Genomic DNA, 27,137 nt, shown 5'->3' with positions numbered 1-27,137 from the left:
TGATTTCCAAATGTACATATAACACAGCAGATATGATGGACTATGTCCAATACATGGTAATGCATTAGATACCCATGACAAATCGTACTCAAAGGATGCAGTGGACAACAGCTGGGTTGATTTCACGTTACACCTGGCAATGTGAGTGCATGTGTGTCCACACTGAGGTGTGTTGTTAAGTTCATGCTTCATGATGCTCTGCTACATATGTGACATATAGCTCCTTATGCATCTGTGATGCAGGAGAAGGTGTCCCTTCCTGCACATAAACAATCTATTATGGCGATTTGGCACTGCTATGTGTGCTGCAAAATGCAGCACACATAGAAGTCCCAAGCATCATTTAGGAATGATTGTTAAAGTGCAGGAAGAGACACCTTCCTACACATAAACAATCATCCATGGCATTTAGCTTTTTCTATGTGTGCTGCAAAATGCAGCACACATAGAAAAAGCAAAAAACGAGGGGGAATAAAAGCATTCCTCCTCGTGTTTTGCTTTCTCTATGTGTGCATTGCACCTCCTTGTAAATATGGAGCAGTGGTTAGCGCCACCGGAGCGTCACTGCTAGGGGCTGTTAAATCTGCCCCTTATTTTTTGAGTGTTAACTTTTTTCTGATTTTTTCTGCTTATCATAACATAGCCAGCATAATTACCTTGTCTAAAAACTTTGTGTTTACACTTACAAAGCACCGTGGCCTTATAAGCCAGTGTTTTAAAAAGAAATCAAACCTTTAGATTTTTTTCATATTGCCTGTAATCATTATCTATTATACCATGGCTCATGTTCTTTTTTGAACATTAATAGAATTATTTTTTGAGTGTTAACCTTTCGTTGATTTGTTCAGGGTATAGTACCCCATGGCCATATAACTACACATTTTTTCACTCTATGGCATTACAAGTCCAAACCAGGTATTTTCTCCTCTTTTCAGACTAGATAATCTCCTGGAAGAGAATCAAATTGTTGACACTCCGTTCATTAAATGAGTCACTGCAAATGGGATAACCAATCCTTCTGAGATACATTCACCCACTAGTACAACCTGGGGGTTGTTGGTCACTTACCCATTTGGTGAGTTTTTGTATTTTTTATTGCATACCAATATCTCACCTTATTTGAGATTTATTTCATTGATAAAAAGTTTCTCCTTTTCATAGGTGTCTCCGGTCAACGTTTTGTGGTCTTTACAATGACCTCTTACTAAATTGCTTCAGGGGTCGAAACGTTGACATTTGTTTACAATTAACTGATTCTTGGAGGAAGCTATTTGAAGGATTTCAACACTTTCCTATTTAAAGTGTTGCTTGTTTTTATCCAATATATTGTTACCAGGCATTTTTATATATTTTGGTCTTGTATAAACACTTACGCACTTTCTTTTTCACTAAATCACTTGCACTGTGTCTCATCACCAATAGGAGCACCTATGTCTAAGAAGCATTAACATGTTGATACATAAGTGATGTCTGATTAAAAATATTTTTTTAATCACAATAAATTTGTTTTATATGCTATCCTATTTTTTGGAGGTGTAGTCCAATTCATTGCTGTGGAAGTCTAGATACATACTTCCCCCTTCAGGACTGATTGTGTGCTGTTATAGTCAGAAACTGGCCAGGTGATGTGACAATCATTGCTCTTCCAAAATATATTTAAGGTTCTAATTTCAATGATAATTAATGCTGAGTTTGTGGTTTGTAGGTCTAGATTTTCCACAAATAATTTAATTGTACACAGATAACATGCTGTTGTATGTTAAAGATATTAGAGAAAACCTTACCCCATCCTGGTCTAGGGCATGGAAGAATATGGCAGCATCTCAAGCCTTAAGGTCAATTGTACTAAATACTGTGCATACCCCTGACCAGTTCGCAACCACAATGCAGAGTTGCACTGACAGGGCAGGTGTTAAGATGGGAATCGAATATCTTTTGCTACTTGGGCATCCATATATACCATACAAATACAAGGGGGAACCTTATACCTGTTCCTCTTAAATGGCACCATGTTCTAGAGCTTTTTATCAGTTTTACATCTTATTCAAATCGGGTTCCTTTTGGTTTGTCACAGTCATTTCTTTGTCCCAACTTTTTCAATATGATTATATTCAGAGCAACATCTCCATACAGTACAAGGTTTCTAGATCTAACATGCACCGTGAGCTGTCTTGCGTCCCCACATAGTCCTTGATCAGTATTTATTTAGGCTTCACCGCTGCCTCATAGATTCCCTCTCTCCAGTGGAGTCTCTAACATCTCAATGTCCTGGCTCTCTTGGCCTTCCTCATTGATGTCACTTGACTAGACCCTTTAATCTATCCAGGTATCTATGTGGAACTGGCTGTTTTATGTGGGCTGTTCAATTATGTGGTGCATTCTGGGGCCAGACTTTCACCAGTCTGGCCCCTGAGGACGTGCCAGCAGTCCCTTCATAGCAATACCAGCTTGTCTACCTTCCAGTTCCTTTTCTTTTTTTCACAGTTTCTGAAACCATCCACTTTCCCTCGCACCCCTCTCCCTCCTGCCACACGCAGACAGACAGAGGGAGTGTGCAGCCCTGCCACGTTTCCCAGGTCCAGGTGATGTGCTGCCCCAGTCCAGGTTTTTACTTTGGCTTCTGGGACTTCTAGACTTATTTATTCCATTATTAGAAAGTCATACAATTCAAAGGCAAAAAATCTGGATTGAAGCAGCAAATCATGCATGTACCTGGGAAACTTGGCAGCTATGAGAGGAAGTGACAATACGGCTGCTGTTCTTACTTCATTGCCGTGGGTTCTGCCCTGTCTATCTACAGTAAGCACTTTTGCCTTCTCAGCCCCTCCAGCCAACCGTTGACACCTTCAAGGGCTGTCAACACTTGATTCGCTCTCTCCTCCTTTGGCATTGGGTTTCCATTGCTCCGTTGAGTCCCTAGGCCCCATTGTACGACTAAGGAGGGGAAACGGCGAAAGTAGCTCAGCTTCCAGTTGCCAAAGCTTTAGGTCGGCTGACGCTAATCCCCCGAACAGCCACAGTACTTGTCACTCACCACTTCTTAACAGGAGCTCATAACCATCCGCCATGTTATCTTTTCTTAGGTCATAGACTGACATGCTTAGCCTTCCTGGAGTCTCTATGCCAGGTTGTTGGCACTTCCATTCACCTGGTACGTTCATGCTTACCGTCAATTTTGACTCAGTTCCTGCCGTTGCTAGGGCTCTGCTACTGCATGGTCACAGGCCCACAGGAGGACACAGTTGCGGCCGGCAGCTTTAGGAGGGAGGGGGGCGGGTGGGATACACACACACACACTCATTCTTTCACACACAGACACGCACGCACATCCATTAACAACACTCATATCATTCAAACATGCACGCACGCACCATTCATTTTAAAAGATCGCACACGCTCATTCTTTCACACGCACGCACATCCATTAACAACACTCATAACACTCAAACATGCACGCGCGCACCACCAAACATTCAATTGAAAACATCACACACATTCACACACACACATACACACACTTACCTTCAGCCTCCAGGTCCCAGGAGGGTTGGGACTGCTGCCTTCCCTCATTGGATGACCTCAGGTCAGCCAATGAGGGAAGGCAGCAGTCCCAGCCTCGTCACAGAGTGGGATGGGGTCAGTGAGACTGCTGACCCCACCCCACTCTGTGACGAAGTGTCACTGATTGACACTCGCCCTGGGCACTTCAGGGCTTAAAACTGAAGCATCCAGGGAGATTGTCAATTGGTGACGCTTTCCTCGTCACCCAGAGGAGGGCCTCGAGGCACCTTTGCTGAGCCGAGGAGGTCACACCCATAGGAGCTGTGACCTCCTCAGCCCAGCAAAGTTCAGCTCAGGCAGCCCGGAGTCTGAACCTGGAGAGTGTCTGTCAGGCTGAGCTTTGTTCAGCCTGACAGACACTCTTCATGAGGGGCAAAAGGTGGGGGGGGGGGGTGGCCCCTCCGCCCTAAAGGACAGGCCGCCACTGGAAGGGCATGGGAGGGAGCATGCTTTTCTATTCAAATCCACCTATTTTCTCATGTGTGTCTTTATTCGGCCATCACTGCATTATGCAGTGTTGGATTCATTCTTTCTGTTGTAGGTTTCTGGCACAGAATCTTTGCCAATACAGGAAGGGCCTAAAGGAGTTCCTTACTGAAGCATCATTTCAGCTATCTTGCCCTGCCATGCCAGAGGCAGCCCCCATTGCACTCGGTCAGATACTTCTTAAGTAGCTAATCATACTGCCACTTAGGGTCCATTTGATTCCTGACGCTTAAGAGTAAGCGTGACAGTTGTCCCACGACAGTATCCTAAGACCAAATGCTCTTGACAAAAACCACTACTCCTTTTCTACAAGGTGAAATATCACTGGAGCCAATCTTTGTGGTCTGGACATGGTCTACTGTCTTATCATCTGCACTGATCAATAAAACCAGCCTGTAAGTGGCACACTGGGTGATCTTAGCTCAGCTTATGGAGCGCTAATAAAACTTGCCATATTAAACTCAGTTCTCAACTCCTCAGCCTCCTCATCTCTCGAAACATTTTCGTCAATCTCAACACCAATGATTTACTTCTTATTTCATTAAATCTGCTGAGTACCCATCCTGCCCAGCACATCAATGTATCTTGAAGATAATTATATAATATATACATTCATTGAAAAAAATAAAGGTTAAGGTGATGTTACAGTTAGGTCTGTTAATATTATCTTTACATATTAAAACACACATTTACAAAAAAAATGTTAAAGTGACATAAACCCCCAAAAAATGAAATTACTTGGTTATAATTAACAGAATTAACTCACAACCTCACTATACACAGTGCTGTCATACATTATGTTATTTCAGATGCCATTAATGATGTTGTTAATGATGCTATGGAACATTTCATGAGTGATGTCATATTTAAGGTTATAAGCAGTGTATGGCAAGGGCATGAATTTCAGTGTCTGTCGAAAGCATTGGGGCTTTGCTGCTATCTTGCCATCTGGTAATTAAATCACACAAGTTATACTTAGTTTAGTAGTCTGTATTTTGTGAACTTCAGTGTTTTTTGTTTTTATTTTTGATTTCTATATTATTTCAACACCTAACTATGTCATTTTAGCCTTAGTTTTTTTAGTTAATGTCTGTTTTTTTTTAACATATACAAAGATGTTATTACCATGCCTAACTATAATATCATTTTAAAACAACAAGGGTGGAGTATTTCCCAATAGTGCTATCCCCTGCTGCATCTGCACATAATAGGCTGTTTTATCTACTGTCACTCATAAACTGAGCCCACTGACAGCTACTGATTGTAGTGGCACTGGTAATGGTAGCATCGTTAACAATATTGTCTCTGCTTCATCTTTCTGTACCCTGATCACCCGATACAACAGCTTTTTGTCCATCAATATGGCTACACCTTCAAATTTCCATTTTACTGCAATCTGTGGTACATCTGATACATCAGGTATCTAGTCAGTTTGTTTGCTTCTGTACTTCCCATGTGTGTTTCTTGTATTAATGTATTATCAGCTTTTCTTGATGGCTAAATATTTCAGTACATTTTTCTTCTTACTAAAAGGACCCAAGCTATTAACACGCAATTAAACCACTTTCAAATTTCCTGTTTTATTTAATTGTTCCGAGTTATCTTAGTTCTTATGAGTAGGGCTTGAAGTGGAAATATGGCAGTACAGGTACTCTCCCATTAAAAGCAGTGCTGAGAAGTGCTAGTACTATCTCTTACAAATGTAAGAAGTGCAGGTACTGAGTACCTGATAGTGCCTGCCCATTTAAGATACTGAGTAGTTGAAATCCCTTCCAAAGACCAACAATATAGGAACCAGGCCCGCCGTAGTTTCAGTCATTTCTTTAGGTGAGCACATAAGTAAATCACAATACGTTGTAACCCCCTCAACTCTAGCTTCTTCCAGTCTAACCCCACAATTGTTGTTCCCTTACTCATAGATGCCTGGAAGGCAGATTGTTTTACTATAATAGGATTGCTTCACATTGTGGACACAACACACTTGAAATCCCTTCCTCAGGCCCCATTACCAGTTCCCATCACCCTGCTCCCATCACCCTTACCCCCTCACATCCTGGAACTGCCCTTCAACAAACTCTGACGTAAGATCTAAAACCCTTCTCTCCCATTCTTCCTCCCTCTTACCACTGCCCATTTATTGTTATGCACTTCCTCCTTTCAACTTTTTTCTCCGTGGCATCTACCCCAGACGGCAGTGATAAGATTTCCATTTGAACTGGCCTCATTTATTGGCTTCAGCGTGAGACTTCTTGTCTGATGTCGTCCCTTGTGTCCTGCCATTATGATAAAGCAGTACTTAAGTGACCGGAAGTCATAAATACTAATGGTGGTAGAATTTTGGAATGGGCCCCCCACATTTTCAAAACTGAGACATCTTAGAGGTTGAAAAGTGCCCGGAGAATGAGCTGATGTTTTGGATCTATGAGCGTGTATTCCTAATGAAGCATTACATAAAAATCTGGCGATGTTGTATAGGATGTGAGGGAGTGTAGCTTCTTATACTCAAAATTAACATGAAATGTTTATGAACTAATGCATAATAATGCCGCATAGAAAATGTATTAATGCGTTATTGCTAAAAACGCGCGTGAAATGTGCCCACGGGGAGTGGCCATCAATGTATACAATGAATAATGGAGCTGACTAATAATGAAATAATGATACGTTACTGTATGATTTTACACTAATATTAAGAGTTATATGTTAAGGTTTTGCTAATAAATCAATAGGCCTTAGTTAGCATGAGCCAAGGCCTAGCTGCCCGGTTTCATATTAAAGGTGTTTTTCTAATGTGCAGTGTGCTGACTTGCTGAAGGACCTGTACCCGTACTTTTCCAAAGCTAGAAGATGAGTGTAACAGTAGTAGATCCGTTCTCACGAAATTCGACTTGCTCAAAGAAACATTTTTTGCTGAATGCAACAGTGTAGACTAGTTACAGGTACATGGTTGCCTAAACAGGTACAGACAATGCAACTACTGACTGAGGATGCGAGAGGACCACGAGAGTATGAAATCATACCAGACATTCTACCTGCTGGAGACGTCAATCACAAGAACCAATAAAATACGTGAGAACTGTTATGGGGTGACAAATTTTGATAGTACCAGTGAAAACCCATTGGATGGAGCTAATGGGGTGCCAACCCTAACCAATTAGAAATTAGGGGACTGTACAACAGAAAAGGGATAAAAACCTTTGACACGAGGAGCCATTAGGAGATGCTATTGCTAACTTTTGCTATGACCCAGACACTTTGTCACTCTGCATAGAGACTTTGCTGTTTGGTTCTTCAAACCATCCTTGCCCTTATCTTGCCCGTTCTATACTTCTCCTCCTTATGAGGGAAGTGTCCCTTTTTTTACCCGTCTTGCTGAATTCCCTGGCTGATGGCGAATCAACTGATGTCCTGAGGACGAAGACTGACTCTGTATGCTGACCCATTACGGAGGGTAACTATATGATGATGAAATTGTAATTGTCTGTTTGCCTTTCCTTTCTAGGTACCAACTGCTTCTTTTGACAGAGACCATAGATAGATGTTTTCTAAATTTGGGTTACTAAATCGTTTTGCATTAAGCCCAACATGCCAATGCTGATTCAAGGTTAGTTAAGGGGTTCACAAACGGACGCAAATAGACAAATGACTGAATCAATGCTTTGTTGAATGATACACTAATGTTACTCTGCTGAGGTTAATCCATGTTGACGTTGTGTTATGTTCTAATGTTCGTGATCTTTGCTTTGATTAAATCTTATTTGAGTTGCCATATTATGACAATGCTGATGTGTTTTATGGTTCTGAGACTAATAAACTTGCTAGTAGAATTGTAATCAATAGGGAATAAACATCACACAATCGTACTAAATTGGTGTGGTTATTCATGACTGAAAGGTCATGGTGGTTTCTGAGTCTGATTCATAACGTTATTGACTTATTGATTGACATGCTGATCAGTTATCTCGTCCTAAGGTGTCTTCAATTGAGGTCAAAAGATTCATTGGCCTAAAACGAGTCCCAGAGTGAATAAATTAACTAGATTGGGACGTGTTATCAGATGTAACCTACACTTCCCTGTTGGGTGCTTCCAAATTTAGGCTATGATTGTAAGTTAGACAAAGTGAAATGAATGCATGATTGTATGGGTTAATTTCGCTCCATCTAAATATGAGTTGGGTTTTTCCACAGCGGAGAACCCGACCTGATCTTTTCCAGCAAGTAATGCTGGCTGGAAAAATCAGCAGCCAAGCCTGATTTTGCGTTTTATTTTCCTTACAGGTGAAGCATACAATACTCCCCTGCTAGAAAAAAGGTTCCAATTCTCTCCCCATACCCTCCCCCTCATTCCCTACCTCACTCACAACCCTGCGCATACATTTACCACTGTCTCAGAGAAGGTAGTCAATATCCAATGTAAGTGTTAAAACTCAATAGAATGGCGAATTTAGTGTAGTTTTATGACTGGACAATTGGTCTCATGCAGTAATTTCGCAATCTATGGGTTTCAACTCGAAACTGCACTGTATACTGGGGCAGTAAAATGGCGTGTGGTTTCATTTTGGCCCTAGTACTGTGGATCAAGATCATGAAAATAAGAAAAATCAACACTATTATATTTAAAGTTGTTCTGCGATTTTGTAACTTTCAAATCTCTGTCCAGAAGCCTTCCTAATCAGCAGGGATGGAAAGCCGTATGGTGAAGAATTTGATTACAAGATCACTGAGCCAGTATATTTCCAATACAATATATAAACTGTAAAGAACAACAGTCAAACAATATGGTTTAATAACTGCAGCATGACAAATGATCAACTGTCTTACGTAAAACTTGTGGCCCACTCTCTTTTGTCCTCTTTAGGCGTAGCTAGTTGTAAGATTCTGAAAATAAATAATTGATTTTAATATTGGAACAGCATAATTTAGGCTCCAACCTTTATTCATCAAGAATATACATTTATGTACTCATATATGACACTTGTATTCAATGAGCGATTCAATTTCATTACCACATGTTATATTCAAACAAAACATTAAATTAATTCCAGTAGCAAAAATATAGGTGCATGTGCATTTGTGTGTTAAGTTGTTCAATTGACTGTTGTAACCATGTTGTGCATATTCACATTTAGCATTGATTACTGTTCTCATTTCTAAGTATTTCATATTGTAATCCAGGTCCATGTTGATTCTGGAAAGCTAAACTTGACATAAGGCCTCAATTGAAAATGCTTTCTTCAGTTTGTTAACTTTTCCTTCTGCAGGGTCGTGATCATGCTTTGCATTAGCTAGGGAGACCTATTGTTTGTATTAGACTACTGTTAGTGAAGCCTGCGGGGAGGAGGTTGGTAAAAGGGAGTGTTCTGACTCTCCTTATGTTCAGCTGTTTGATTTGGTCCTAGTTGTGAGAAGGAGATATAGATGTTTTAGAAGCTAATCTTATATTTAATCAGAGCTAGTTAGATAGACTTTCCCTTGACTCCAAAAGAGAACAGATCTGTCTCTCTGCTGGTCTTTCCCTGAGTGTGAAGCTTCATGCTGAACACTTCTCTTCTTTTCTTGAACTTCTACAGAGGTTCTACTCTATACTGACATATTCTATGCTCCCCGGATAGACACCCCTGTTACTGAATCCTATCCTTAACCTATGTCTAGACTAAACAAGCATTTTCAATGCAATAGGTCTAGCATTTACTTGAGTTGGAGCTATTGGTATTGTAAATGAATAACTGGACTTTTTTGCCACAATCATTTGTCAACCCAGCCACATATTTTGGTCTTTTCTGCCACATAATTCTAGTGGCCCTGCATACAAATAAAGGGCTACTAGGCCTACTGGAATATTTTTTTAAACATGACCCTTAAAACAGAGACCACTCCCAGGTGCAAAACATATTTACTTGGCAGTTGGTATAGGCGATATTGCCCTTGGGTAAATGAAAAAATAATTGTATTCCAAGAATGTGGATCAGTCTCTTTACTGCAGTCTGGGGAGTCGAATAAAATACCCATGATTTTTCACATGCATGAGGAGAGCCACCTCACATGATAATAATGATCCACAGTCAGTCTTGAACTGAAATATTAGTTATAAAATATTGATCATTGTCCAGCAAAATCAACCGTAAGCTCTCCTCAAGGTTATTTTTATAAATATATGCACACAGCTCAAGTTTCACATGCTCAAACATATGTAGTTCATATAGTCAGGTTTCTTCTTTGTATTCGAAGTGCGTATCATGTTATAAAAATAAAACTACAAGTCCCAGAATGCAAAGCTGAAACATAATTTAAAGGAGTTAAACACGCATCAAACTAGGGAGCTGGACAACTCTATGAATACTACTTCAAGGCTAGTTTTCAGCTTGCATTACGTTACGAAAATAAAACTACAAGTCCCAGAATGAATATGTGTGCTGCAAAGAACGTGTACTAAGCAGATCAGAGTGCATATAATGTAAAAATGGGCATGGTTAAAAGTCCACAATAGTTACAATAGGTAAAAGCGCTTGCACGCTCAATCTAAAAAGCTGTTTTGATGAAGCTGCACCCGTGAACGGCTGTTTCTAGGAACGTCGCCTCCTGTGTATGGCTGGATCCAATATGCGGAATGCCCTTTGTTCCCTTTAGCCGTTCTTCTCTTCACAGGGGTTTAACTTGACATAGAACCTTCCATGTCTCTGAAATCGCAAGAAACATTTCCTTGATGGCTGACAGAAAACAGGCTTGGCCGTCTTTGCTTCCAACGCAGTGTTCATGGGAAGGCCTTGTGTGTTTTTTCTTTCTCAGAGCAGTCGAGATAAACGTAGTGAGAGGCACCAGTCTCACGTTTTATTGCGCCAAAACCTTGTTTTTGTTAGGCTTGTAATTTAAAGTGAGAAATGCAGAGAATTGATAGACATCGCAGTGCATATAATGTAAAAACAATACAGCTGATCGAGTTTGCGGTGTGAGCGCCATGGCAGCCATGAAGAGCAGACAAAAGAAAAAAGTAGATTGCTCATGCTGAAGTATATCAGCAGTTGTGTAATTATCCCTGTAACAGGGACGGTCTCCAAGGCATTTACCAAACCACCCCAAGGTAGGACAAACGTAAAGCATTTAGCAATGACATCATGTGATTTTTAAAAGGCAAGCCCAGGAACAAATTAAAATAATGGGCGTGAGGTGGGCGTGGTTAAAAGCCCACCATAATTACAACAGGTCAAAGCGCTTGCACGCTCGTCCCAGAAAGGGAAGTATTTTTATAGAATACCTTATTGCGACAATCTGTTTTTTTGCATTGTGGCTGTTACTATTTTGTATCTCATTTTATTACAAATTAGCTTACTGGCATTTTTCAGTCTTCAAACTACATTGTTGTATCTTGTGGACTTATTTTTAGTCTCAATATATACTGGATGGATTAATATCCTGAAATAACCTCATTTGATCAAAATTACTGTTTCTTGGTCCTTATTGAGAAATCACACTGGCTTGACAAATTAGAAATGTATTTCTGTTTACTCCCTTATGAGTGCTTTAAGTCAACTAACAAAGGTCCGTATGACCAATGGGAAATATATTTGATGGTGTTACCAAGAGACTGAGATGTAGAAAGCTGTGCACCATCAGATGGTAGCAGAGGATGGTGAGTCAGTGAAGCAACAGGAACCAAAATACACCCACGTGAGATCTAGAACTGCCCAGTCCAAGCCATAAATCCAGGTGTCATTTTTGAGGATTGGTGGTGTTCCGCTGGTTTGGAAATGAGTTGTAGCAGCAGAGGAGAGTGAGTACTAATAGGGACACAGCATGTCAAGCTTTCAGTAATGTGGTGTAGTGTGATTGCATTTTAAACAGTTGTGTAGATGTAGCTTTTGAATAAGTTATCGGGCTACTTGTAGCCCAAGGTCTCAGGACAAACAAGAACGTATTGTATTGTAATTAGTCTGCTAAGTTTTGTGGTGTCAATAGTGAGGTTCTATCAACTGCACAATTGAGTGAGGGACTATAAGTTTGTTGTGAAAGTACTAACAGAGATTGGTGCTAGTGGATTCTGCTGTGCAAAGGAGAACTGCATTTGTCAGGGGGATTGTTATTAGTCAAGATTTCATCTGTGTGTGTGTATGTGTGTGTGTGTGGAAAGTGTTATTCTGGACTATTTCTTGAGTGACTGAATACTTTGAATTATTTAGTAGAGCAAACAAATGTTTGTTTATTGTGCTTGCTTAGTGTTTCATTTTTTATGTTTGCTTAGTGTTGTAGAGAAATGTGAGCTCATGAAAGATGTAAAGTAGGGTGGACCCTTGTGAGGAATGAGAGCAACATCATCGTGTACCACACTGGGATTGGACAGTTGGTATAAGTGCTGTGCTGCTATTGGTTGCTACGTCATTGACAGTCATGCTGCGATAGGACAGAGTAGAATATACTGTGCTGAGATTGGCTGCTAGTGTTACATAAAATTAATTGTAGTTAATAGAAGAATTATCCTTTGTTTGAAATGAAATGTTCTGTTTCTAATTAAATTGTTAACAAAAATGAACAGTTTTAGAGTTTTTAGAAACATGATCTGGGTAAATGTGAAGTTTCATGTTCAAGGGGACGAGGAGCCGCCACCAGAAGGCATTTCAGGTCACTATATACCCGTAAATGTGGGTCTTCACATGTGTATTTGGTTGGGTCAGTGGCATAAGATCACAGAAAATGGGGGTGCATTGAGATTTCCTCGCTATTTCACATTTGACTTAATATTGAAAATCTGAGAAGAGGTTTGTATGAGATTAAGCCACCCCCTAGACTGACACAACAAAAAGCACTTAATGCTTGGGAACATGCTTCCCATGCTAAAGAGAAAGTGAAATATCAAGACAAAGCTAAGAGAGCAGTGCGTAGTTATTTTGAAGCTAAGTGGGATGCTGAACAATAAAAGTGGCGAGCAGTAATAAGTGAGGGGACTAGGTTGTACCCTGCATTGATGAGTGAAGAACCTCAGAAAAAGAAATGTATGAAAGAAAAGGACAAAAAAGAGAATGCAGAGGGTTGGGTGATGGAGAGAATAGGGATTCTAGTGATTAATTATTGGATGTGCTGTTGTTGGCTCGTCCACCACCTTACAATGTTGCCCCGTCTGAAGGGATGAGTAGTACTGTCACGGGTGGAAACTCGGAAAGGGCCATCGCCTCTGTGGATCTAAATCAGATTCCAATGGGATTAACTTCAGGGATTCAGTCTCCTGTGAATTCCTCTGTTCCTAATGGCCCAGATGCAATAACTGTTCCTGTTACAATTGGTCCTGCACTTCAATTGTATAAACCTGAGTAATGTGGGGGGTATTACACATGCTTTGATAGTTCATACTGGAGTAAATACGTCAACCACAGTCCCTGGGAGCAGGGGTTGGGGAGGGACAGGAAGAACTCTTTGGTTCAGACTAAGGTAGCTCCATTGTATGCTGCCCCTGCATCATCATTGTTGATTATGACAGGACTCACTACAATAGAGGAGTCTGCCCCGGTACCTCAAAACTCTCCATGTCCATTTGGAAGTCACTTCAGTGTGTTTCAAGCAGCAGTCCCAGAGGGGCAGTAAAGTGGCAAGTGTGGAGGGAGAGCTGCTGCACCTGAATGACTGTTGTGGATGAGACAGATAACTGTAAAGCAGCGGTGCTGGTAAAGACTGCCACTCTGGGGCTCCTGGCAGACGGGGCCCGTTCCATCAAGGCTGTCCGCATGGTGAGTGACACTGGCATGACCCTGACGAGAGCTTAAGGAGCGGGAGATGTCCCCTATCACCTCTGCAGTTTTCTCTGGCAGTAGAGCCTTTGGCGGAACTCTTGCATCGCAAAATGTACCCCCATGGGGAATCAAGGTGGGGGAGACTACGCATGTGGTGTCCTTATATGCAGACAATGCTCTAATATATATGCGTGACCCTGTGGACGCGGTCCCCATGTTGTTGTGTACTCTGCATGACTTCTGGGAAGTGTCGGTCTAGTTGTTAATGTTCAAAAATCCAAACTGTTGCCGATTGGGGGCCTGGGGAAGGTACAACTGAACTCACTTCCGGAGGTGGGACTCCTGTGGTAAACAGAGGAATATGCTATCTAGGTGTCAGGATAGTTCATATGAAGGAAACATTTTGAGATCTTAACATTGGCAGAGGAGAGGACTGGAGGGATTGAGAGCATCGCCCCTCTTCTGGAGAGACCTCTCTCTGTCACTGATGGGTATAGCAGCAATTTTTAAAATGGTAATGCTCCCCAGGTGCCTATACATTTTGTGGGGTACAATGTACGAAATACCCCAGAAATATTTTACTGAGATTGATAGCTTAATAATAGACCTGCTATGGGCCAGTAAAAGGAAATGTATAGGGTTACCCATGCTTAAACAGACATAAGAATGGGGAGGGATTGAGATCCCCAGTATGGAATTGTATTATCTAGTCATCCACCTACAACATGCAGTTCATTAGCTTAGTGAAGGAGATAATTGTGAAAATGATCTTCTGAAGGGCTCACACAGGGTCCTGCCGCTCCCAGACTTGCAATGTGTGGCTCGTGGATACTGGCTGGATGCCCTTCCTGATGTAACATGTGTGTCTGGTGTGGGAGGGGGCAGTCACAAGAGTGTTATACCGCATGCCATACATGCATGAGCTGCCACAATGGACCCTGAAGCACTTTGTCAAGATAACTGAGGTTATATCTGTGCATAATTGGAAGTATGGGGGCTGTGAGCTCCTCAGAGATTTATACTTCGGCGGTCACTTCCTCACTTGGGAAGAAGTATTGGGGCATTTGTGCTGGGTACCAGACTGTACCTACAATATGCTAAGATATCAGCAATCGAACGGGAGATATGGCCTTATTTCCCAGAGGAACCCATACTCTCACAGACATTGGTAGAGGTGCTCATGCTGTCAGGGGCTCGTAGACTAATCTCCCATCTTTATCGCGCACTGAGGGAGGACCTGCTGTAAACTGTACCTAAGGCGCAAGAGAAATGAGAGGGTGTGCTGGAAGAAAAGCTCTCCAGCGAGATTGGGAAAAAGTCAATGAAGGTTTGCACACTGTGAGCTCTAATGCACCCTTTAAGTTGCTACAATACAATTACATGCACCAGGCGTATCTCCCACCTAAATATTTGCATGACATATATGTCACCCAATCAGCCCAATGTACTCGTTGTGGTGCCCCAGTCACAGATTTTATACATGTGGTGTGGCAATGCCCCATGATAACATCCTTCTTGAGAAAAGTATTGGACAACCTGGATAGGGCGACTGGTTGGGAGGTGTCGCAGCGGTGCTATTGGGGCTGATTCCGAAACTGGAGAAGAAGAAACTTAGCCATAGATTACTTCTGTTGGATATGCTTCTGGCGCAGCAGCGCATTGCTGTCAGATGGATGAATGTGAGGGCCCCGACTATGCAGAGTGGCTAAGGGATATGCCTGAATGGGCAGTAGTGGAGGAAATCAGAATGAAACATGGCGCTTGGCTGATGACTTAGCGGCGTGGGTGGTGGAGGAAATTGGAGATGGAGCATCAGGGTGCAAGCGTAGCCTCCTAAGGACTCTTGGTAGGACCGGGGGTGGTTGTTCTGGCACCAGGAGATCTCTGGAACATTTGAAGGATGTAGGAGGGGTTATATCCCTGTGGACACGGGAGCCTGGTGCGATACTGGCAACCTCTAAGAGAGTATGCTTATATAGCATTGAGACAATCTATACTGTATGACGGGCAGCTTGGGAGGGTGGGGAGAAGTTGTGGGAACTGGTTTTGTTCATTGTACAGTTGTAATTATCATGACCACGTGAAAAGTGAATAAGTGGCGAACTGTTACACCATGTTAAACCAATTGAAAACAATAAAATATATTAAACAAAAAGTGTTCAAGCAGCACAGCAGGATGGAAAACCCAGAAGGGAAGGACGTGGGAGGTTTCGTATGTAGGCTTGTGATGGCATTGCAACCTGAAATTAGCATGAGGATCCAGCAGCATGTGTTTGTTAACAGAACAAGTCTATTGATGAAACGTTGAGATATGCTAGATACTGCAGTGATGAGTTATGACATGAAACAAAAGTGATTGAAAGAAAAGTTCATGGTACTACAGATGAAGGAAGCACCAAGAGGAGGTCAGAATCAGTCATATGTAGAGAATGTAGGTGGAATGCAAGGAGTTGCAGGTCCTCAGGGAGAATACATGATGCAAGGTGGTAATGGTGTTTCACAAGGTAGAGGCCGTGGTGTTCCGACTGACCCCAGTACTTGATTGATATTGCAACACTGAAGAGATCAAATCTTTGTCATTACTATAACAAGTTGGGCACTAGAAGCTGGAAATCCGTCTAAATCCCAATAAGGGTGCAAACGAGAATCAGGGTCAGAATTCATGGTTTGGTCAAATGCAGAACGTTATTCTCATACAGTTGCAAAACACGCCCATGATGAGAGTGAAGAATTATAATGTGCCACAAGTTCCTGTAATGCAAGATTCCCAAGCCTCGATGCCTCAACAAAATCTCAATGATCACAGATTCAATACCAATCAAATCCCAAAGTTGACTATTCTTTCCAAAATCAAAAGCCATTTCAGCAAATTCCTGTTTGACACATTTGAAGGTTACGGCTCTAACTTGTCACAATGATGGTGCCTGAGGGAAGAGGGAGATTGCATATTGGGGCAGTCTTAGAGGTAGACCAGACTGGTCCATTCGGAGAAAGTGAGGTAAATGGCAATCCTGTGTCCTTCTTGTTTGACACTGGTGTTATTCGTTCCACTGTTAGAACAGCAAAAGTTCCAAACCTACCCCTCTTGGAAAAAAGAATTCAAGTTGTAGGAGTTGGCAATAAAAAAATGACAGACTTTCACCAAGGAAGTCTCAGTTGAAATATGGTCATTTGAAGAGAGACACCAGTTCATGGTGTGTGATTCCAGCCCTGTGAATATTTTAGGATGTGATTTGTTATGTAAATTCAATTGTACCATATATTGCACATCGAAGAGTGTGGAGTTTCAGATTCATTCTGAAGCTGTGGGTTTCAAATTGTCAAGCCAAGGGACAGCTGTTGTGCTGTACCCTTTGATGACAACCAATGGCTTACCACCAGATCTTGAGGATACGATGAAGCCTGAAGTCAGGGACTTTTCAGGAAAGGATATAGGTCTCACAAAAGGAGCTGAGCCAGTCTGTATAAAAGTCAAGCCAAATGATGAGTACCCTAGAACTCCTCAGTACATTTAACGGCTGAAACGATAACTGGGATTACTCCAATGATTGAGTCAATGATGCAGCAAGGCATTTTGAGAGAGATAATGGGAAGTCCATGTAATTCACCCATTACGGGCCTTGGGAAACCAAGGGGTAAGAGTTGCATTATGCAGGAACTTAGAAATATTAATAGCAATGTAATACCTTATTGTCCTGTGGTAACAAATCCAGCTGCGCTACTGTTTCAGATTTCATGCACGGCTGAGTGGTTCACTGTGATTTATTCGTGTCAGGCTTTCTTCTCTATAACTTTGCATGAGGACAGTCAGTACCTTTTTGCCTTCCGGTTCCAAAACAGTTTTTTGGCATAGTGCAGAGTCCCACAAGGCTACACAGAAAACCCTTTGATTTTAAATCAAATCATCAAAAAGAATCTTGAGTCCTTGGTAATGCCCTGCAATTCTGTCCTGGTTCAATACATCAATGACCTGCTAGTGGCGTTGGATACTCAGGAATGCTCTAAACATGATGTTATTACGTTACTGAAACACTTAACCGAGAATGGACATATAGGGGGTCATTCTGACCCCGGCTGGCGGCGGAAGCCGCCGGCCTGGCTGGGACCGCCAGAATACCGCTGCGCGGTCAAAAGACCGCCGCGGGTATTCTTGGTTTCCCGCTGGGCTGGCGGGCGACTGCCAGAAGGCCGCCCGCCAGCCCAGCGGGAAACACCCTTCCATGAGGATGCCGGCTCCGAATGGAGCCGGCGGAGTGGAAGGGGTGCGACGGGTGCAGTTGCACCCGTCGCAATTTTCAGTGTCTGCATGGCAGACACTGAAAATCTTGGTGGGGCCTTTGGCATGGGTACTGCAGGGGCCCCCAGGGGCCCCACGACACCCCATACCGCCATCCTGTGCCTGGCGGCCAAAACCGCCAGGAACAGGATGGCGGTATGGGGGTCGGAATCCCCATGGCGGCGCAGCAAGCTGCGCCGCCATGGAGGATTCCCCAGGGCAGCGGAAAACTGGCGGTACACCAGAATGCCCAAGGGAGCACCGCCAGTCTGTTGGCGGTGCTCCCGCAGTCGTTGGCCCTGGCGGATTTTACCGCCAGGGTCAGAATGACCCCCAAAGTGTCCCCAAGTAATGTTACAATACTGTCAAAGAGAAGTCCCATATATAGGACACCACATTGAGAGGAAGCAAGGAAGGTGTCACAAGAGACAGCCTCTGCCATATTAAAGATGATGAACCCTCCAGTAAACTAAAGAGAAGTCAGGCTGTTTCTAGGAATGGTGGCCTACTGTCGACAGTGGATACCCAATTGTCCCTAGTGGACAAGCCTTTACAGAGCTTGCCACACAAGGATGTGTCTGATCCAATACCATGGGACAACCACCGTCTGGTTGCATTCCTAGAGCTGAGAGAATGTCCTGGTTGTGCCTCAGCACTAGGAATGACTGATTATAACAAAGCTTTTACACTTTTGTGCAGTGAGAGGGAGGCCGCACTCTTTCAGTGCTTACACAACTGCATTCGGCTGTACAAAGACCTGAGGCTTATTTTCTGTTACTCTTGATTCTATATCCGCAGGACTACCCAGCTGCCTTGAAACTGTAGCGGTAGGAGGTGTCAGCACTGAAAAATATGAGAGGATAGTCATGGAACACCCTCTTACTGTCATGGTACACCATTCCATCAAGATATTGCTGATGCATATTTGGACTAAGCACCTGATGAACGGCAGGTTGACCAAATATGAACAGACTTTATTTGTTGCATTACACTGAAGCAGTGTGCTTAGTTGAATCCTGCTACTTTGTTACCATTGCCTGAAGATGAAAATGATGATGGGGAAGTGAAACATAACTGTCTGGATGTCACAGAACTATGCACAAAGCCGAGACACAATAATCGAGATGAGCCCCTGGCAGAGTCTGATTACATAATGTTCATGGATGGCTCCTGCCTAAAAGATGGTGGGGGAATCCTAAGAGCTGTGTATGCAGTTTGTACTATTGAGGGAGGGTGGAAGCCTCCTGGCTCTGTGCTGTAGCCTCCATACAAGTGGCTGAGCTGATTGTTCTTACCGGAGTTTGCTGTGGAAGAAACATACCCTTTGCTTGAGAAGGGTCTTGATGGGTCAGTGCCTGGAGTTGAGGCAGAAAGAGAGTCTTGGCCTGTGGTGCAAGTGGAAGCCGATCTTGATCTTGGCAAAGCGCCTAGTGGTGTAACCAGTCATGTTGGAGCTGGAGACAACTGGCCAAGAAGGCAGGAGGGAGAGAGACAAACGTTGCCTGTGGAAGGCATACTGCATACTGTCCTGGAGGAAATTGGCAAACGGACGGCAAAGTGTGCGCACCAGACTGAGGACTGGTCCTACCTGCCTGTCACAGAGGTGCCTTGGACCCAAGGGGAGCCAGGGGTTGCAAGGCTGCCAGGGACACTGTGCAAACATCCACCACACAGCCAGAGGAGACGCAGCCAGAGGAGCGGATCGCCGAAAATAAAGGAAAAAGCTCCAACAGTCTTGCGGCAGTACATAGAACGCTAGAACCAGCAGCAGGAAATCAGGCCTCCAATCAATTCAGGTGTGGAGGTGCTCGGTGGGAGGGAGCTGGTTGAGCGCAGCTGCTGTAGTCAGCCATTGCTGAGTGCGAGCCCTGGGGGTTCACAGAAGCGGCCCAGTTAGGCTTGGGTGTGGCTTGTGAATCCCCCAGTGAGACCCGCTCATACCCCACCTGGAATCCTCCCTAGAGCCCTTCTCTCCGATGCCACCTGATCTTCACTGGATAAAAACTAACAATACCCCAACCCCAGTGCCAACGGGAGTGTCCTAAAACCGCTCGTTCCGAAGAGCAAGGTTTCTCCACCCTTCATGTGCTGAAGCAGCGGTCCCTGACCTCTCAAGGAGCAGAAACTAAAAGCCATCAACAATTTCACAGGTGACGCCCACCGCCGCTGATCCCTTTAACTTTTAATCCAGCAGGCAAGAACTATTTGAACGTGCAAGCTCTGGGGGGGGGTCCCAATGGGGGAAGGAAACAGCCACCAAAAAGAACAAGGGAAAGCTCCCCAGCGAATTCATCGACAGCATGCTTAGGTGCCTTGCTAAATGAAGGAGATCAGCCAATGGAATAGTGGGAGAACGATTCCAAAACATCATTAGCGCCACCAGCAAAAAAAGTGGGGTACAAAATTACAGGCTTTTTAATTGTCTGGCACCCAAGATTGCAGGAATGAACAGAACTAACAGAACCAAGAGACTCAGCAGTAGGGGAGAGGTCCAAGAAAGAATCCCAAGAGGTCTTTTCCCTCATAACTCAAACCACCAAACTGCAAAAGTCTGAATGGTCAGATTCCAGCAACAATCAAAAATCACACTCCCCTCTTACTGCTGGGAGCTTGAAGGCCGAAACTGATAGAGCGGATTCTCCAGAGTCCATTTCAGCCTTGGAGTTTAGTAGCTGGGAGGGTCAATCCCCAAGGCCACGAACAAGGAAGGATCCAGCACCGCCGGATCCTGCCAGCACCCACGACCACCCCCTGGTAGAACTCTTGAATATGGTCTCCTTTGGGGGCAAGGCCAGCACCGTGCAGGAAAAGATCGCCCCTCCGCCATAAATCTATCCAAAAGTATGAAGTGGAATTGATGAACTCCGTAATCCCCTTAAGCCCATTCCAGGACGCACACAAAATTCTCGGCCACAATCGGAGGTTCCAGCCAACACAAGGGGCTCACTGCTGTCGACGCTCGACGTTATGGCAGTTGCAATAAAGCATTAGGTGGATAAACAAGGTATTCAAGTTGACTTACTTAACATCATGGTCAAATAGAACGTGGGTATTGAATCAAAGCTACAAGCACTGAACGACCTGATTCTAAGAGCCCAAAAGTACAACTATTTACAACAAGTGGCAGGTGACTGTGTTCCCTTAGGGAGCAAGCCTCAGGTCATCGCTCCCATTCTCAATGGAATGCTATGGAAGTCATGGCCCAGGCCCTAAACACAAGGCAAACACTCTGAGTCTCAGAATTAGAAAAACATGAAGAAAAGAACACATCCATGGAAAATGCGCCAAAGGGGCCATCAATGTTAACCTCCCCACAGATAACAGGGCACACAGAGCCCGGAAAGTCATCAATTGGTTCACAGGAGGGGGTCCACAATACAGGGAAAACTGCAAATGTACAAGCACCACAATAACAACTGAGGTGAATGCCCTCCACAGCGCCCCACAAAGCCCAATGTCATCAAAATCAAAAAGGGAAAAGAAGAAGCAAAGGAAAGTACGGAAAAAAGTAAGACCGGACAAGCAGAAAAACATATGGCAATTCTTTGCGCCACAGAGGCAGCCGGCTGCGCCAAACGCCATTAATGCCAATGCAAATTCATTATGTCCACCAGACTTTAAACAGACTTCAGCTGCCAAGGAATGGCCCAATCCAAGTCCAAGCTCCCAAAGTTCACTTGCATTCCCTGCTGGCGGGGGTCGGAGAAGCAAGGAACAAAGCCCTACTTTTGGACAATTGACAAAGGGAAAAGACAATGAGAAGAAAGAGGCAAATCCGACCAGCAAGCCAGGAAGCAAAAATCTAGTCCATACGTAATGCATACCAGCGTGCTTTCTCATAAGCGCAGAGCCTCGTAGCGTAATAGATCATCAGCCTATACCAACAGACTATACCAACCAGAAGCCTGAGGAGGAGGCCTTGGACCAAAGAGGGAAAGAGAGAAGCATATCTACCACCAGTTTACTGTCAAACCACTCACCTCAGTGTCATCTAGAAGTGGGTCCTAAGGGGCCCCCACTGATCCAATGCAGGGAAAGGTTATTGGTGCTTCCGTCAGCCACTACGTCTTCAGAGGCGCACAAACTACTAGTCCACACTTTAAGTCAGAGGGGAATTTTGACATCCTCAATAGAGGAAACATCCTAAAGTTGGTAGGGGAAATAAGAGACATATCCCAGTTCTCATCAGCAGACCTGCTTTCCTTTGAATTTAACCCCAATCCACTAAGGAGCGACCAAGAGGCTACACTCACCACATGGACCACAGTAGGCCTAGTACATCTACTAATTTCATTTTCTGACAATTTTCATTCATGGGGTATCGAACTGTGACAAATAGATCATATTCGCTTCTCAGGCCTGCTGCAGGCCCCTTTGTACCGCAATAAATCAGTACTTACTAAGAGGGGCAACAGATACAATCTCCTCAGTTAAGGAAAATCTAATGGTCGTAAGCATGCTTGTGAAACAGGTATAGGCCTCATTCTTTGGGCTTCCAAAGAGCTCCAGCCCCATATACCATAAAAACATCCCTGACAACAGCCAAAAGTCCAGGGGCCAATGTTTAGTCAGACCATATGTCAACATCTGATCATGGAACATCCACGGCATTGAATCAATATTACAAGACCCAGAAACGCAATCCTTTCTAAAGGAGTATGACATCACCATACAAACCAGCAAAGATTGCCAGTAAATATGGTTGTGCAAAAGGAAGCCTGGCAACCATGGTCTCCACGGCACTCATAGGACATAAAGTCTCAACTGACACAAAATCAAGCTGGATCCAGGCAATCAAGGTCACATTTGGTAGGCCGCATAGTAGTCAAATAGAGTTAATCCTCATAAATGTGTACATTCACCCAAAAATAAATTCTAAGGGGGGAAAGTGGAAACGCTTGGCGAATGAATTAAGGTCTTACAAAGACAACACAAAAAGTCCATATTCATCATCAGTAGCGATTTCCGTCCCAAACTGCTCACCACAAAAGGAGGAACTGCAAAGAACGGAACTGCAAGTACTCACAGGAAAAACCTGGTACATTTAGGCCTAACATTATTAAATGGAAAAAAGGACTCTCCAGTATCCATAACCTTTGTAAGCGGAAAAACAAGCTCAATCATCGATTATAACCTGATAAACAACTCTGCAGCACCCCTGGTGCGGAATTTTCAAATTAGATGTAGAGCCGAGAGCAATCATTTCCCACAAACATTGGAACTGGCATACAGATCTGAGAAGCTGCAATCCTCAAGCAACTTAATTACACCCCCAGCTATGTTCAATCTTAAGAGACTAAAATGGAGTCAGAAAGGGATAGCGGCCGTGATGGATGAGGTGTATCAAAGGGCAGGGTCCCTAGAAGAGAGAACAAACCTAGCAGTCATGCAACAAAAGGAGCCCACTTTCAAAGGGAATTGGAACGAAGACTGGGGCGAGGTAAGTTGTGGTCTGCTTTCAAAATTTCCGGCTACCTCCAATTCAGCTTTTCAGCGATTGGTTTCCGACTCAAGAAGGATTGATTCAGACAGCCCTGGTTTAATAAAGCATTGTGCACACAGAAATCACAAATTGCGCAGCATGCCAGGAAACTGGTAAAGCGATCCGTCGGGCCATGAAAAAAAAGTATCGATTGCTGGTCTGCAAAGAAATGCTTTCAAGAATATTCATGGACCAAATTACTTTGGGAAAGCAAAATACAAAACAGCAAGCTCTTCTAGGGGCTGGTGAATGAACTGGCACTGGGAAAAAACAGACACCACAGCTTCGGGATTGACCCAGCCTTTTGGGAGAATCACATCTGTAATCTGTGCGGGCCAACAGATGGCAGAGAAACACCAGCCAAGACTACAGTCAAATTGATGGGGGTCCAACCACCCCTGAGCAATAACCAGCCATCAAGTCAGCAAGCAGAGGGGATGCTTTAGACCATCCCCGAGAAGGAAAATCACAATCAAGATTGGGAGCCAGAACAACTAGACGGTCTGATTAGGAAGATTAAGTCCAAAGGGGCTGCTGGACCTAACGGGCTCCCAAACGCAATCTTTAAATGTTATCTAAAATACTGGGCGCAGTACTTCTCACCACTTTTTAACACCGTTGCTCATGCCAACGGGATCCCAGAATCGTGGAGAGGCAGCATCATACATAGTATCTTTAAAAGCAGAAATCTGTCCCTACCTTCGAAATACAGGCTAATAGCTCTCATCGATGTGGAAGCTAAGCTAAATAGCTCCTGCCTGTTACAACATCTTCAAACCTGGGCAGATGAAAACAAGCTACCCCCAAGATTTCAAACGGGCTTTATGGCAGGCATGGGAACTTCAACAAATCTAATCACTCTCTCCCTTATTGTGGAAAAGGCTAGTCACAGGATGTTGACCCTTTATGCATGTTTTGTTGATCTCAAGTCTGCTTTCGACCAGGTCCCTAGGGAAAGGCTTTGGTCCAAGCTGGCCAAATGGGGCAACCCGTACAACCTGCTAAGGGCCATTATAGACATTTACATTGACACCTGGGTCCAGGTCAAAATCGGAGATAGCGCCAGACTAACAAAAAGAATACCCACAAAGTCTGACCTAAAGCAAGGCTGTCTTCTGGCCCCAATTCTTTTTAATTTATATCTGGCAGACTTTGCTGGGGCGTTGGCACAGGTAAATAGCCTTCCCCCGGCTTTAGGCCCAGAGAAAGTCGGGTGCCCACAATATGCCTTTGACATCTTTTTACTGAGTCACACCCCACGATGCTTTCAACAGAGTCTATCAGCGCTTAAAACTTTTATGGACCAGCAAGGTCTAGAAATAAACCTGGCCAAAACAAAACTAATGAGGCTCCTTGGAGCGAACCATGAATCGTTTAAGTGGTTTCTAGGAGGAAAAAAAGTGGAGGTGGTGCAGTCATATAAATATTTAGGAGTCCATCTCGAACTACGTCTGAAATGGAAACGCCACCTGCTGTCGATCCAGGCAAAGGCCCACTCACTAACATATAGTTTTAAGTTGCTTAAGAGGGAGCTGCATTGTCCAATTGGTCTTATCGCCTAAAAATCATGTCAGCCCAGTTGCTTCAAGCCATTTCTTATGGGACCGAAGTACTACAGGGCCGGGAGATTCCCTCATTAAATGCCAACCAAGTTAAAGCATAAAAGGCTGTTTTTAACATTTTGAAAAGCGCCTCCCTGGCCTAGGTCAGATTGGAGATGGGCTTAAAAAAAGGTTTTTCAGTGACAGGGAGCCTTTCTCAAAGCATCATGGAGACTACGGCTTGCGGAGAATACCTCCAAACTTCACTCCTGCTAGCAAGAAGTGCAGGCACAACAAATCAGTAATAGAAAAAGATCTTGGGGAAGCTACCTAAAGCTAGTCATTATTAGCCTAGGTATGGAAGAAGAATGGAAATGTGGCATGGGGAAGTCCAGATTCAATAGCTTAGTTAACATCTCTGTCCGCTCCCCTTCATTCATCACAGACAAGGCCTTCTTAGCCAAAAGACGGCATGCCTGGGCATTTTTGGGGTCTTATTCGACTATGTCCCCCCAAGGTTACTTAGGTGAATACTTCTCCATTAAACAAAACCATCAATTCTTGCTTTATCAAATGGGATTCTTCGTTACCAAGGACGCTCGCCCATCCTGGAAAGATCAGTATTCTGACCAAAACTGCTGCCTATGTGGCTATAATCAGGAATCATTGTTGCACACCTTTTGTACCTGCCCAGCTCTAGGCACAGAGAGAAGGAAGCTGCTAAAACATGACTTTCTAAACCATAACATCCGCTCCTGCAGGCCGGTGGTAATAGCTTGGCTCATGGGTGCTGCTGGGGGGTAACGTTTTTACAGCTGCTTCACAAGAAACTGACCATGGCCAATTTGCGATAACTGTTGATATGTACAGCGGCCAGGACAACATATTGCAAGTAACAGTTTATATGTTTGATCACTACCTTAAGAACTTAAGGCCATATTTATACTTTTTTAGCATTGCATTTGCGTCATTTTGTGGAATTATTTTCCAAAGTATAATTTCGTTTTTTCTGAATTCCCTATGTTCAAACATTGTAAACCATACCTCAATGCTAAGGAGGAGACTGACGCTGAGTTTATTCAAGCCCATTGCAAGGTTAGATACTGCTCATAGGTACAATTGACTTGTTCTCTAACTGACATTCAGAAAATCTTTTTTGATTCAGAGGAGGACAGGAGAATGATGATGAATGCAGGATGGAGAACAGGTAAGGAACAAAAATAAGTGGGCTAAGGAAGATTTAGAGCACTGAGGGGCCAGTGGTTTCACCCGCGTTGACTTTACATTGGAAACAAAAGGGTAAACTGTTTGTGCTTAGATTAAAATCTGTAATTCATACTCAATTTATAGAAAGGAATGACTGTGAGCATATTTTTGAATACGGAGGAAACTGAGGCCAACCTTTAGGAGCGAAGGATCCTGTTATCCCTGAAGTTTGTTCTGTTTGGGGGGGTATGCATATTTTTCATTGCCTAGGAATGGCATTTGCTATTTGGCTATAGTTTCCCAAAGATTTATCATGTGGAACATTTGAATGACCCAGTGTGAGGGTCATATGCTTGGCAAAACATAGTAGTGGTGCTTCTGAAAATGTGGGTGATATCTTTGGTGCAATGATCCCTTCTGTTGGAGAAGTCTTAAATGATCCCAAGATTAGGAAATTATCCACTATAGTAGATGCGTTAGTTACTAGTACAGCTGGATCACTGTTAGCTATTAACCCTGAAATGAAAGCCATTAGCTATGTGGTTCTTCAGAACAGCCTTGCATTAGACATCCTTCTCATGAAGGGTGGGCTGAATCTGTAAAATGTTGAAAGTTCAACAATGTTGTACCTACGTACCAGATAAGAGTGAGGAGATAAGGAAATTCATTAGGAACATTTCAGTATTGAAGGAAGATTGGAAGAGTTGTAAGCCACAGGTGCCTGGGAAACAATTAGGAATGGATTTGCAGTAGTTGGAAAATTGGTTTGAAAACTTGGGAAGTGGATATCTTGGTTTGATATTCAGACCCGTTATAGTAATTGCCATCTGTGTGATCTGTTTGTTTGTCAAGTTTAGGATGTATAGCTG

The 27,137-nt window shown here is 43.4% G+C and overlaps 1 protein-coding gene across 1 annotated transcript in view; it reads right to left on the bottom strand.

The window, feature by feature from the left end:
- SPMAP2L (sperm microtubule associated protein 2 like) overlaps positions 1 to 27,137 on the bottom strand; it is a 500,125-nt gene that overhangs the window by 219,631 nt on the left and 253,357 nt on the right. Inside the window, exon 6 of the mRNA XM_069233742.1 lies at positions 8,869 to 8,925. Within this exon, the coding sequence (XP_069089843.1) occupies positions 8,869 to 8,925 (57 nt within the window). The remainder of the gene's footprint in view (positions 1 to 8,868; positions 8,926 to 27,137) is intronic.

This window comes from Pleurodeles waltl, chromosome 1_2, assembly GCF_031143425.1.
Source record: "Pleurodeles waltl isolate 20211129_DDA chromosome 1_2, aPleWal1.hap1.20221129, whole genome shotgun sequence".
NCBI lineage: Eukaryota > Metazoa > Chordata > Amphibia > Caudata > Salamandridae > Pleurodeles > Pleurodeles waltl.
This window is presented reverse-complemented; position numbering and strand designations above follow the sequence as displayed.